This window comes from Ochlerotatus camptorhynchus, unplaced genomic scaffold (assembly GCF_037179485.1).
Source record: "Ochlerotatus camptorhynchus isolate MF236.1 unplaced genomic scaffold, CSIRO-AGI_Acam_v1.1 ptg000467l, whole genome shotgun sequence".
NCBI classification, from domain to species: Eukaryota; Metazoa; Arthropoda; class Insecta; order Diptera; family Culicidae; genus Ochlerotatus; species Ochlerotatus camptorhynchus.
This window is the reverse complement of record NW_027040953.1, coordinates 704,599-719,021: the sequence shown is the minus strand read 5'-3', so window position 1 is coordinate 719,021 and position 14,423 is coordinate 704,599. Positions and strand designations below refer to the sequence as shown.

General features: G+C 41.6%; 1 protein-coding gene across 1 annotated transcript; it reads left to right on the top strand.

Moving 5' to 3' along the window:
* The first annotated feature begins 2,366 nt into the window (after positions 1 to 2,366).
* Positions 2,367 to 5,064, top strand: LOC135712244 (uncharacterized). The gene is made up of 2 exons (XM_065235202.1): positions 2,367 to 4,871; positions 4,996 to 5,064. Exons 1-2 carry the CDS (start codon positions 2,367 to 2,369, stop codon positions 5,062 to 5,064), a joined length of 2,574 nt encoding a protein of 857 aa, XP_065091274.1.
* The last annotated feature ends 9,359 nt before the right edge of the window (positions 5,065 to 14,423 follow it).

The following is a 14,423-nucleotide window of genomic DNA, read 5'->3' as shown; positions in this document are numbered from 1 at the left end:
ACTCAATGTGATCTTTAAAAGTTAATTTTTGGTCAAGTACTAACCCAAGATATTTCACTTGGTTTGGCCAGGAAGTTGGAACTCCGTTCATAGTGACTATGTGACTACTACTAGAACGTTAAGAATTTTAAGGAGGAAACCCCCGCCAATCAAATTGAATTGAGCGGTTACATATTCTGTGGGAACAAATTAGCGAAACAACCTGGGAAATTCAAGCGCATGGGAATTATGAGGAATAAGATGGTTTCCAAAAAGAGCAGTTGGAGATAGAAAACCTTAACTAAGATGCGAACTCGTTTCTGGTTCAGCAGGTTAAGGATTGCAGGAAGGGTCTTCGTCAAACCAAACAATGCGCACTGCAGACGCTACTCTACATGGCGTAATGGATCATGTTCGTCTGCCTCAAATCCAGCTGCAATGTTTCGTCTCTGATTCACGAAAAGCCAGATCTACCCGATGTAGAGAAACTTCATTACCTCAAAGGGTGCTTAGCAGGCGAAGCAAAGGCACTGATTGATCCGCTAGAGATTACGAAGAACAATTATCAAGTTGCTTGGGACACGTTGCTAAGACGTTACGACAACGATAAACTTTCGATTAAGAAGCAAGTGCAAGCGCTCATTAAACTGCCTTCACTTAGCAAGGAATCTATGACGGATCTCCATAAATTAGTAGATGGTTTCGACCGTGTGATCCAAACGTTAGATCAAATCATTGAACCAGTCGAATATAAGGATTTGTTGCTGGTAAAGCTGCTCAGTTCTCGTCTCTATCCTACCACACGGCGACGGTGTGAAGAACATTCCGGAATGCAGATTCTAGGGGCTTTACCAACGAAAGTAGAAGCGAATGCTGAACCAAAACGGAAGCCGTTTTCTGCAAAGGTCAACCACAATGCGGTACAAGCGAACAACGCTAAGTGCCCTTCTTGCGCGGAAATTCATGGACTGCATATGTTTCCAGCCTTTTCGAAGATGTCGCTGACCAGTAAGGTATCCCTCATACGTTCCAACGGTCTAGGGTTCATGTCCCTATTCGGGCGCCAGGAAGAAAAGGAAAATTTTGAGACTTGAAACAGAAGTTTCTACTACTGGTGCTATTTTCCGAGCCACTGTGTTTCTCCAACCCACGAACACGGAGTGGTCAACATTTTGGTGCCGTGACCAGGATTCGTGGTTGGAGAAGGCCATTGCGTTCCGCGGTGTATTGTTTGGAGGAAGAATAGGCCGGATAGAGGACATCTTTGTGGCAACGGATCTGCTGTTGTCAGGTTCATCAACGGCTGGAGAACTCACTCTCTCTCTCCAACGCCAACGACGGACGAATACAGCCATCGTACACGTACAGTGTCACGCGACAACCAGAGGGACTGCTGCAGTTGGAAATTTAATACAAGGCCCGCATCCCTCAGGCCACATGTGAGTGGCTTTCCAACTATCTCTCGCAATCTCGCTGGTGCTTTTGAGGTTTGTTTTGCTTCCATGTTCTCTGGATACAACTGCTGCTGGTGACGTCGCACGGCTCGGTATCAACACATTGTGCAAGTCGTACGCCTGGAAGGGTTCCTGAGGCACACCAATTGCATTGTAAGCTGTGTTCGTTCATCAACTGTAGCGGCTGTGGAAATCCAATTCGACAGTAGAAGAGCCGATTTGGAGTTTGGATTTAAAAATTCAAGGCCTATTGTTGACAGGCCTCAGGTGAGTGCCTGTCCAATTAATTTAAATCTTTTTGGTGGTGCTATATGGTACTATTTTGACCCTTTCTCGATACGCGTGATCGTTGGCTACGATTGGAGGATCTGCACACCTGAGACGAAAGGTTACCACGACGAGACGATTTGGTTTGGGCTTGGACGTACTTGGAGCAGAAGTGGATCGAGTTCAACTGCTGGACGGCGTGACGTCATAGTGGCGTACGGTTACGGAAGTATACTGGTACATCTGGGTGGTAAGAGGAAGAGACGCTTGAATCTACGGACAACCGAGGTTAGTGGTATCGAACCAAAACTATTTGCTGGGGAGCTGATTGCATTGGAGGCGATTTTTGAAAAATTACAAGGCCTGTTGTTGACAGGTACAAGGTTAGTACCTGTCCAACCAATCTATATCCTAAAGCCAGTGCTATTTTGGATTTTCTTTCCCTTTTTTGGATTTTTGCTGAGCCGTTGGAGTTTTCCACATTGGAAGATAATCTGCTGCAACGCAGTCTGCATTGCTGGTTGCACATTTCGGCCTTCTTGGATAAGCCTCAATTCGAAGTACGACGACGATTATTTCACGGTCTGCTACTGCACGAGTGTTAGCGTAAACTGAAATTATTCGAATACAAGGCCTAGTTGAGACAGGCCTCAGTTGGTAGTGGGAATGACTGAGAAGAAAATTAAGGAAAAGGTCAAAAGGCGTGAGCGGATCGTCGCTTCAGTAAAACGCCATGCTTCATTTCTGGGAAGTTTCAATCCAGATAGTCAAACGGGGGAAGTTCAGTCGAGGCTGCACAAAATTGAGGCAAAATTCGAGGAATTCGAGGAAGTTCAGGAGGAGATTGCTGAGATGGATGCGGAAGGAGCGTATGAAGAGGACTGCAACAAAGCCTTTGATGATTTTGAGAAGCTGTACTATCGTCTACGAGCAGCGTTGCTAGCGAAACTGCCACGAGAAGATCCAGCTGATTTAAACAACTCAACTGCAAGGAATGGCAAAGCTGTAGGGGCGCACACTGGGGTGCGTCTACCACAAATCTCGCTACCGGAGTTCGATGGCGACTTTAAAGGATGGCTGTCGTTTAAATCTACATACGTTTCGCTGATCCACGAGTCCGGAGAACTTAGCGACATCCAGAAGTTTCACTACCTCAAGTCGGCGCTCAAAGGGGAAGCGGCTAAGCTCATCGAGTCGCTTACACTCACCAACGAAAACTATCCCATTGCTTGGGATACGATCACGAAGCGGTACTCCAATGAGTATCTTCTTAAGAAGAGGCATATGCAGGCGCTTATGGAGTACCCAAGGGTAGAAAAGGAGTCGTCATCTGCTATTCATGCTCTGGTTGATGAATTTGATCAGCGTTTGAAGATCCTGAAACAGTTAGGAGAGAAGACTGAACATTGGGGTGCAATGATCGTGCACTGGACGTGTTCGAAACTGGATACGAAGACGCTTCAGCTATGGGAGGACCACGCAGCATCAACAAACGATCCGACTTATACAATGTTGGTGAACTTTCTGGAGAAGCGGACAAGGGTGTTGGAGGCCGTATCATCAAACGTCGAGATGAAGGGCAGTTCGCAGAAGGTGGAAGTTAGGCGTCAAAAGGTGGTCGTTCATTCCGCAACCGATAGTGATAGGAGTAGTTCAGCATGCTGCTGTTGCGGTGATTCACATTTTTTGGGCCGGTGTGGGAAGTTTACGAAGATGACCTTGAAGGAGAAATTTCAGTTCGTCAACGGCAAAAGGTTGTGCAGCAATTGCCTAAAGTCAGGGCATTGGGTACTTGACTGCAATTCAAAATTCAGCTGTCGAGACTGCGGGAAAAAGCATAATTCGCTGATCCATCCAGGATTTCCTCTGAGCAGTAGCGGTGCCGGACACAGCGATCAAGCGGGATGCAAATCGGAGCTCAAGCGGAACGATAAGGCGGTAGCAACGAACCTAGCGAACAACGAGGATGAATCTGAAGAAGAAGGAGACAGCGACGATCAAGAAGCGGTTGGAACATACAGCGTAGGGACTAAGGGCGGTAGAGTCTCGAGCGTAATGCTGTCTACAGTTGTACTTGTCATACGGGACCAGCACGGAGGAAAACAGTTGGCACGAGCATTGCTCGACAACGGATCGCAAGCGAACATCATGAGCGAGCGGCTATGTCAGATGCTCAGCCTAAACCGGCGCAAAATAAACTTACCGATTAGCGGGATCGGTCATTCGGAAACGCGAGCGAGATTCCAGGTGAAAACCACAGTTAGCTCCAGAGTTCAAGACTTCTCCGTGGGGATGGAATTTCTAGTTCTGCAGAAGGTTACGTCGGAATTGCCATCGGCACGCATACCTGTGGCGTACTGGAAGTTTCCTAATGATATTCAGCTGGCTGATCCGAACTTCAATATAAGCAATCGGATCGATCTCTTGATAGGAGCAGAGCACTTCTATCGTTTCCTGTTCGAGAGAGATATGAAACAGATCAAGTTGGGACCAGGGCTGCCAATGCTGGTCAACTCAGTATTCGGTTGGATCGTCACGGGGAAGGTTTCGGAAGCTCCGAGTAAGGCAGTAAGCTGTTGCTTAGCGGCAGCTCCGGATAACTTGGAAGTACAGTTGCAGAAGTTTTGGGAGATCGAGAGTAATGAAGAACGAGCGGCTTGGTCAAAGGAGGAACAGGACAGCGAAGATCATTTCTTGAGAACATTCAGCCGTACGGAGGAAGGTCGGTACGTCGTACGTCTACCTAAGCACGTGAATTTCGAGCAGATGTTGGGCGACTCTCGCGCAATGGCGCTAACGCGATTCAAGAGATTGGAAAAGCAACTGGAGAGGAATCCGGAGATGCGGTTGCAGTACAATGCATTCATGCAAGAATATTTGGATCTTGGGCATATGAGAGAAGTCAGTGGAGATGAAATTCAGAAGGAGGCAGCGGCAACAAGTGCGAAGAAGGTGTACTACTTGCCACACCATGCAGTGCTTAAGGAATCAAGCACCACTACAAAAGTACGCGTCGTCTTCGATGGTACGGCCAGCACGGACAGTGGTTATTCCTTGAATGATGCGCTACTGAAAGGCCCTATAATTCAAGACGAACTCCTCAGCCTTCTTCTACGTTTCCGGAAGTATGAAGTAGCACTTGTTGGCGACGTAGAGAAGATGTACCGACAAGTATGGCTACACGTTGAAGATACCTTGTTGCAACGCATATTCTACCGATTTTCTCCAGATGAATCTATTAAAGTTTTTGAGTTATCAACGATAACTTATGAATTGACACCTTCGTCATTCTTAGCGATTCGTGCTCTACATCAACTTGCGGCAGATGAAGGAGAGGAATACCCGGAAGCTGCCAATGCTGTAGTGAAGGATTTTTATGTGGACGATTACATCGGTGGAGCATCCAGCGTAGACGAGGCCATCCAGCTTCAAAAGGACCTTGATACGCTAATGAAGAAGGGTGGATTTCCTTTACGCAAATGGTGTTCCAATCGGCCGGAAGTTCTGACTGGCATCCCGGCCGATCAACTTGGGACAAATTTATCTTTTCATTCGAAATAAGTCCAGAGGAACAGGTGAAAATCTTGGTAATCACCTGGGAGCCTGGAACGGACCAATTACGATTCTACTATGGCATCACAGCAAGCAAGCAAGCGTGGACGAGAAGACGCATCCTGTCGTCTATAACCAAACTATTTGATCCGCTGGGACTGATATCACCGGTGATTGTTGTGGCAAAAATGCTGATGTAAGAGCTCGCTCTGCTCAACTCAGGATGGGATACGCCTGTTCCGGTCGACATCGAAAGAAAATGGAAAGCATTCCACTCATAGTTGGGCAAAATATCGGAACTACGAATCAGTCGATTTGCTTTCGTTTCCAATTGGGTGGATATTCAGTTTCACTGCTTCGCTGACGCTTCTACTCGTGCCTACGGTGTGTGTTTATACGTACGGACGACGGATGAAGCAGGAAACGTTCGAATCGAGCTGCTTTCTTCAAAATCACGCGTCGCTCCACTCAAAAGATTGACCTTACCAAGACTTGAACTTTGTGCCGCCAAGGAAGCTGCACTACTACACTCGAAGGTGGTCTCCTTGGAAAATGTACGTTCGGTTTTCTGGTCGGACAGTACGATTGTGTTACATTGGCTACGAACTCCTCCTAACACATTACATACGTTCGTGGCTAACAGAGTGTCGACGATTCAAACCTCCACTTACACACATTCTTGGCGGTATATAGCGGGAAAGGAGAACCCTGCTGACTTGGTTTCTCGCGGAATGGCTATTGATGATTTTCTACATAGCCAGCTATGGAAACAAGGACCCCCATGGTTGAGTAGTAACGAAGATGCGTGGCCCAATTCTTTAGAAGACTACAGCATCCCCGAAGAACTGTTGGAAACTCGCAAGGCTGTTCACAAGGTCACAGTCACGGAACCACCCAACGAGCTATTCAGCTTGCGTTCTTCATTGCCTCCTCTACTTCGAATCGTCGCTTACTGTCGTCGTTTTGCCTACAACTGTCGCAACTCAACTGATAGAAAAAGCTAGACCACTCTCGCACCTGATGAAATACAATCAGCGAAGATGACGCTGACCCGTTTCGCACAGGCTGAACAATTCCCAGACGAACTCAAAGCTCTACAACAACAGAAACGTGTCGACTGCAAGTCTAGCCTCAAGAAACTATTCCCCTTTCTCGACAATAGCGGAGTCATCAGAGTTGGGGGACGGCTACGTTTCTCAAATGAAGGTTATACGGTCAAGCATCCTGCTATTTTGCCAAGTTATCACCCATTAACGAAGCTCGTTATAAACTTCTTCCACTACCAGAATTTCCATAGCGGTCAACAATTTACATTGTCCGAAATACGTCAAGAGTTTTGGCCCATACATGGTAAGCGTATTGTCAACACCGTGCTTCGGCAATGCGTTCGCTGTTTCCGCACCAATCCAACGCCTATCCAACAGCCCATGGGACAGCTACCTGCCGGTCGCGTACGCCCGGGACGACCGTTTCAGATAACTGGCGTTGATTATTGTGGGCCGTTCTATCTTAAGCCGACCCGCCGAAATGCAGCTCCCCTGAAAGTGTATATTGCAGTCTTTGTTTGCTTTTCGACAAAAGCAATGCACCTCGAGCTGGCTAGCGACTTATCTACCGCTAGTTTTCTCTCAGTATTGCGAAGGTTCATCGGCTACCGTGGAAGACCTGTTGAAATACATTCGGACAATGCCAAAAACTTCTCAGGGGCCTGTAACGAACTAAAAGCGCTGTACGAACTGCTGAATAACCAGATTAGCTCTACCGTCATCAGTAAGGAACTTTCTCAGCATGGAATTGAATGGAAGTTTATTCCACCACGCGCTCCTAACTTTGGAGGATTATGGGAGGCCGCGGTACGCTCCGTGAAAACTGCGCTGAAGAAGGAGATCGGCCTCCAACAGTTAAGCTACGACAACTTCGCCACGCTTCTAGTTCAAATCACCGCCGCACTGAATTCACGACCTTTATCTCCTCTATCTGACGACCCCACTGAATTTGAAGCGCTAACCCCAGCGATTGCCTCAAACGTGGTCACCTTGCCAGAGAATGTTCATCGAAGTTATCCTGTCGGTATTGTGAAGTTCGGCACTATTCGTTGATGAGCTATAAAGGAGAAGAAAGCACAGGTAACCAAGGATCATCTGGAAGGAACAAACCGGACCAAAGCACTAAGCAGGACGACACTGTCCAAGTAACATTTTAATTTTTATGAAATACTACAAAGCAACTATAAAACAACATTCATAAAACCCTGGTCAAGACTATGCTGTCATTAATGCATCCACCAATAGCTCATTAAGACTAGAATATGTCTAATTGACCCACCCTGGAGAAGGTTCTGAAGAGTGTATTCTCGAAGCTCTTCAAGATTGATTTACTGCAAAAGGTTGTATGACGAACGCATTCCAAATTTATTACAATAGATCTCATTGAGTGGCTTAGTTTCAAGTGACTTATTGAATGTTATGTGAAATGTACATGAAAACATCGAAAAAAAATAAGTTCACCCTCGTAAAATGTCGATTTGACTAATTATTTTACATTGAAAAAAAAATTTCTTCAGATCGAGCTAGGCTGAGATTTTTTTAATGTTTTTCGCATTTCAATGTTTGCTCACTGCTAAATTTACAAAAATATAGTTATATCCAAAGAAATATAGATTAAAATCGAAGCATATCAGTAATTATGTCAATAAATGATTTCTGTAAAAATTCCATTTTAGAAGCAGCAATGCTTCCTTAGCCAAAATTATCAAAATTTCCGTTAGAATTACGTTGGCCAGTATTTGATTTCTACCCGTTGCAATAGCAGCATAGTTAGCAGTGAAGGGGGCAGGTACAGATGAAGAATTTGAAGCAGGGGTGATATTTGTACCTACGGGTACAAATGTATAATTTGTTCCTCGCTGAACGTTGTTAACAGCAGAGGAATTTGTACCTTTAGCTTAGAACGAGATGGCAGGATCGCTTTGGGAGTCTTACAATCCCAAAAATTGGATTTGTGGGTTTCACCACAATTTGAAAATTTAAATTTCTTTAGATCTTCCTTCAGAGGACAGTCGTCCTTTGCGTGAAAGGAATCACCACAATTCATGCATTTAGCTGGCATGTAGCAATGTTTTGTTCCATGACCCCATCCCTGGCACTTACGGCACTAGGTGAGGTTTTGGAAATATCCTCCAGTCATCCTGAAGTGTTCCCACTTCACTCGGACATGGAGCATAAGGCTAGCTGTTGATGATGATGATGATGGTGATGGTCCCACCTCTTACCCCTACAAAGGTTTGAGCTGGACGGGTTATCTTTAAGATAATTAAATATAAACATTTTAACCAGGTTTGCAAACAAAATTGAGGTGGTTACAATTACAGATATAAATGTCCTGTTAAATATGCTATAGGCATCAACCAAAATCATTCAAAGGTGTAACTAGTTATCAAAAGTCCAAGTATAGTCCTCGACAATACTTCCATTCAAGGTTGCAAAGACTCATTTCAGCTAAAATAATGTTTTTCGGAATAATAAAACCAAAAGATGGTATGATGGCATGTTTTACTTGTAACTTACAAGAAGAGGTTACAAAGTATGCGTTGGAAACATAAAACTTGTAAATTTTGCTTTCTATGAGTCATAATCAGCGATTTGCTGATCGCTGAGTGAGTGAGTGAGTGAGTGAGTGAGTTTGTGAAAAATCGCTGATTGTGACTCTCATGAAGTGAAATAAACAGGTTTAATATGTCAAACACATTCTTTGCAACCTCTTCTTGTATCCTACCAATTCAAAATTTGATCATGGCATCTAATTATTTCATAATTTAGAAAAACATTGTTTTAGCTGAAATGAGTCTTTGCAACCTTGCTTCCATTTACACGTGACCTGGGATTTACACGTTTAAGCTTCCGCAGTGCCAGGATTATATCCAAGGAAACGACTTCCAGCCAATCCTTTACTAATTCAAGGCTTTTGCCACAATTTCCACGTATTAGTCATTTATACCTGTATTCCGCGCGCGAGGCTCAAACCATTGTAGACTACTCAAAGCTATTTTTACTATTACTACTACAAAATCAAAAAACTAAAAATCCATCATCACCATCGAGGCAAACAATGTAGTTTTTTGTATATGCTACACAAATTACTAAAATGTCTTGTTGACAGTCTCCATACAAAATAATCCGTTAGTGATAACTTTGTCAAGATACATGATTTATCCATTCATAAAAATTTAACTGCTCAATAAACAGCTTTTACATGTGAAATGCAGCGTCTCTTGAATTCTGTAAGTGTAGTTGCACGGTTGATGTGTCTAGGCATCGAATTGAAAACATTTATACCTTTGAAAAATAATGAATTTTGTGAAGCATTATTCAAAAGATGTGGTGTTCTTACTTCATCCGCGTTTCTAGTATTATATCTATGAAAATCACTTCCTCTTTCCATCCGATCACACAAATATCGAGGCAGCAAACCATTAACTACTTTAAAAATGAACACCATAATCAAAAACACAATTCTTTGCTTCACTGACAGCCATTGCGAAGCGTCCAGCATAAAAGTTGAGGAAGTGAATCTATTACATCTTAAAATCAAACGCATTACTTTATTCTGAAAACGCTGTAATCTCGATATTTGTGTTTCATTGGCCAAACATAAAATGGAAGGGCAAAAGTCTAGATGAGGGGAGATGATTGATTTGTATAACTGTATTTTACTACCAATAGTTAAATCGTTTTTCAAGCGACATAGGATTCCATACTTCTTGGCAATTTTCTTGATGGCATTGTCAATATGAGAATTGAACTTGAGTTTGTCATCAATAATCACGCCAAGATACTTAATTTCCTGAACGCGATCAAGTGTCTCATCATAAATAACAACAGAGACATCATCATCTACACGATTCCGCGAAATTACCATGAATTTAGTTTTACTTATATTCAATTTCAATTGTTTATACTTCAACCATCTACTTAGAGAACGTAAATCTTCATTCAAGCGTGAAACGGCTTCTTCTAAATCTTTAGCTGCAATGAATAACACAGTATCGTCAGCAAAAAGATTAATATCACAAAACCGTTAAACTCGTCGCATGTCATTAATATACATAATAAATAAAAGGGGCCCTAATATAATATATAAACTTCCCTGAGGCACTCCAAGGTCATTGTCAACGGGACAAGATACAAAATCATTAAAAACAGTCCTTTGTGTTCTGTCAGATAAATAGCTTTCAAACCATTTGTATGCAGAACCCAAAATTCCAAAGCGCTTGATTGTTCTTAACAATAAGGGCCTAGAAATTGTCTCAAAAGCGCGTTTTAGATCCAAAAACTCAGCAACAATCGTATCTTTATGCTCCAAATTTTCTTTTCATTTAGCTAACACTAAGTTTAACGCAGTTTCACAAGAATGGCCTTCCCGGTATCCCGATTGTTCCGGTATCAACAAACAGTTACTATTTAAATATTCTAACAGCTGGCCTTTTACAACAAGTTCTAAAATTTTCTCTAATGTGTGCAACATGTTGATGGGACGAAACTCTTCGGCTTTAATCGTCCCAGCAACTTTTTGTATAGGAACAACTAAAGATTCTTTCCAAATATGCGGCACGTGCCCAGATTGCAATGATTGATTAATAAGGTCCCGCAGAGTGTGTCGAATGGCATGAAAGCAATCTTGAATAACTCTAGCATTAACATTATCTACTCCAGCCGTTTTTCCTAATGAAAAGCAAATATTTTTAAGTTCATCTAATGTAATTGGGTGAAAACCATTAAATCTACAATTACTATTAATCGGCTGTTTTATTTCGTCCGGTTCATTGATCAGTTCAATAGATTGATTGATCAGTGAAACGCTCTCGACGAAATAGTCATTAAACTTAGAAGCAATTACTGGTTCTGACTGTTCTAATATGCCATCAAAAGTTATGGTCCGCGATTTACAATTACTAGGCTTCATCAAAGATTTCAAAATTTTCCATAACTCTTTGCTGTTGTCTTGATGCTGATCAATTTTCCTCTGAATATATTCACATCGAGTTTTCTTAATTGATTGTGAATATTTATTACGCGCGACCGTGTACCTATTCCAATGATTATCACTATTAGATCTACAAAACTTTTGGTACCATTTGTCCCTCTTACGTTTAAGACGCAAAAGATCCAAATTATACCAGTTGTTCGAGTTTTTCAAAGAAACAAACTTTTGTTCAACTAATTTATTGGGACAAGTTTTCAAAACGTTAGTAAGAACAGCTGCACCTTCATCTAAAGTTCCGGTAACTAATGGAAAATCCACGCTTCTCTCAACAAGATTCGAAACAGCTTGCTTCGAATATTTCCTCCAGCACTTCAATTTTACAAAATTATCGTTATCGTTAACACTGTCTAAAACATTAATTACTAAAGTTTCATGATCGGTTATTTTCAAATCAGCTTGAGTAACTGAACTGACAGAATCAAAATTATAGTAAACATTTGTTGGTCAGCCATTTTTTATTCCCAAACATTCCCAGGTAATTTTATGCTCCATGATCGAGTTTTATGTGTATTTTATTGAGTTCAAAAAAAAAAAAATCTTGCGCAAATTTGCGCCATTTGGAAATAGAGCGTTTTCAAAAAATTGATTAGATTAGCTGATTTTCGAGTAATAACATTATTTTCGCGTTACATATTGTCGTCAGTCTAAGCAGCGTGCATGCTTCTTTTTATATTGTCTCGTTCTCATGCACACAACTGAAGACCTTGTTTGTTTACATTCTTTTGCTGCCTGCTGATTTATGTATTCAAATCGACCTAATTGTCCAAAATTGTCTATAATCGTTTTTACAACGTTCGAAACTTTCCAGGTGAGCGTGACAATTATTGGCAGCTTCTTTTTCTTCAGCAGCCTTTCCATTTGATTCACGTGTTAACCTGTTGTCCTATTATCGGCACCTCTAAGTTAGCTGCATTATGTAAAAATCTGGCATGACAAATTTGTTCAGACATCAAAATCAGTTTGTAGCTGATTAACCAAGGAATCGTTTGAATACATCCAACAAGATGTTCTGCTGTGCAATTACCGCTTGAAAATTGGTTGCCGAGAATAGTCGTAGATGCCGAAGCCAACATTTACCATATTTTAAATTTTCACGATGAAACTGTTTTGTTATATTGAAATATGTTGTTAAACAACATACTTAATTTAATTTTTGATATAAAAAGCAAAACAACATGACGTATTAAGAATGTATTGTGATGGTGCTTATATGATCATTTTTATTTATACCTGTTATTTGTGGGCTGTATTATATATCAAAGGTAGAATAAAGCATCTGCTACCCACTATTCCTACCTATCGTTCAAGATTTGTTGAAGCTACCTATATTTCTCATTGCGTTCAGAATCGTATATAAATTGTTATGGGCCGTTTTTAGTTTCATTGAAGACGGTTAAACACAAGTGTGCTCATGGATAATAAAACTATTATTTCACTTTTTGACGTAAAGCTAATGCAAAGCGAAAACGTTCAAAAAGCCTTCAAGTATATTTGTGAAAAATATCATATCCACGTGGAAAAGCAAACACGACTGCAGGATAAAATTTACAAACTTGTCAGTAAATACAAGGAGAAGTGGAGTCAATCTCAACGAAAAAAAGAGAGATCATCGGAGTTGGCTCGAATCTAGTTTTGCCATCAAGGAATTCATCGAAGAGGAGCAGAACGTTCCTTCAACATCAAAACGAGGAAGACATTCAAAGCAGTTTGATGAGCTGAGTGAAAGAAGCAAGCGTCGTCTCGTCGACAACGAGGAAGTAAATCCAAAGGTAGACAGCATAGAGAAGGCTTTATTTATTGCACGACAGACTGCCTATAATCGACGGGACTTTAATCTGGTTAAGGTCATTGGACACCTTATTAAAAACCAAGAACATTTTAAGAAAATATACGCGCAGTTAACAGATGAACGTGGAATGATGTAACCTGAAGAAGCATTTAGTATGTTCATTGAAGCTGGCAAGCAAAAGTCAATACGAAGTATATAAGTTATGAAAAGGATCTCAGGAATCATTCTATCACAATAAACATCGAACCACCAGGAAACATCCAGTAAGGGGAGCTGAGGTCTGGGACACAAGACAGACGAAGACGACACAACGCAACAAGGATACAATAACAATCGGGACGCAGGCTGGAACCATATGGACCACAACGGAGCAGCGCAGCATCATCGGAGCCGGAGTGAAACTAGCTAGATAAACAGAACAGGGAAATAGGAAATAGGATAAGCAGTCTGAGTAACCTTTAAATATGAGTGGAATAGGAAATAAAGATTATTCTGTGTAGTGTTACGCTAGAGGTAACTTCATGTGTATCTCTTTCCAATATTCGAAACCCCATACTTAACTCTTAACTTATAATACATCGAGAGGCACCATCAAGATTTCCACCATACAACGTTATCGGGACATTTAAAAAAGTATGTGCCCCTCCAACTCAATCCATTGAGGAAACCGCGTCCAAAATAAAGGTGAAACTACAGGCTCTGTTGGAGCATACAGTCCAACGAATCATCAAAGTTATTGAGAGGGAGCTCGACGAGTTTATGACATCAAATAACCTGGAATATGCAGAATTGATTCTATTGAGTAGTTGGGACATGGATGGTTCAACCGGTTATTCCCAGTATCATAAAACACTGCCAGACGAATATCAAGATGATTCTGATGTATTCTCATCAACACTCTCTCCAATACGGTTATATGTGGCGAATAATTCGAACAAAATTTTGTGGTTTAACCACATGTCTCAAAGCATTCGGTTTTGCAGACCGTTCATCCTGCAATTCGTGAAAGAGAGTAGAGAGATAATTCTTGCTACAAAACAAGACGTGGAGAAAGAAATGCAAGAACTAATACCAGTGAAATTTGATCTATTAAACGGAAACACAATCTAAGTTGATTTTAAATTTGAACTAAGTATGATTGACGGTAAGGTGTTAACATATATTTGTGGTAGTTCATCAATGCAAAACTGTCCAATTTGTGGGGCAACTCCAAACGTAATGAACAACAAAGACAAATTAGAAGAAGGATTTCTATCCAACGTAGATACCCTAGGAAAGTTTGAAAAACAAACTCGACACCAGAATGTACGGACATAAATCACATTATAACACTTTAGATG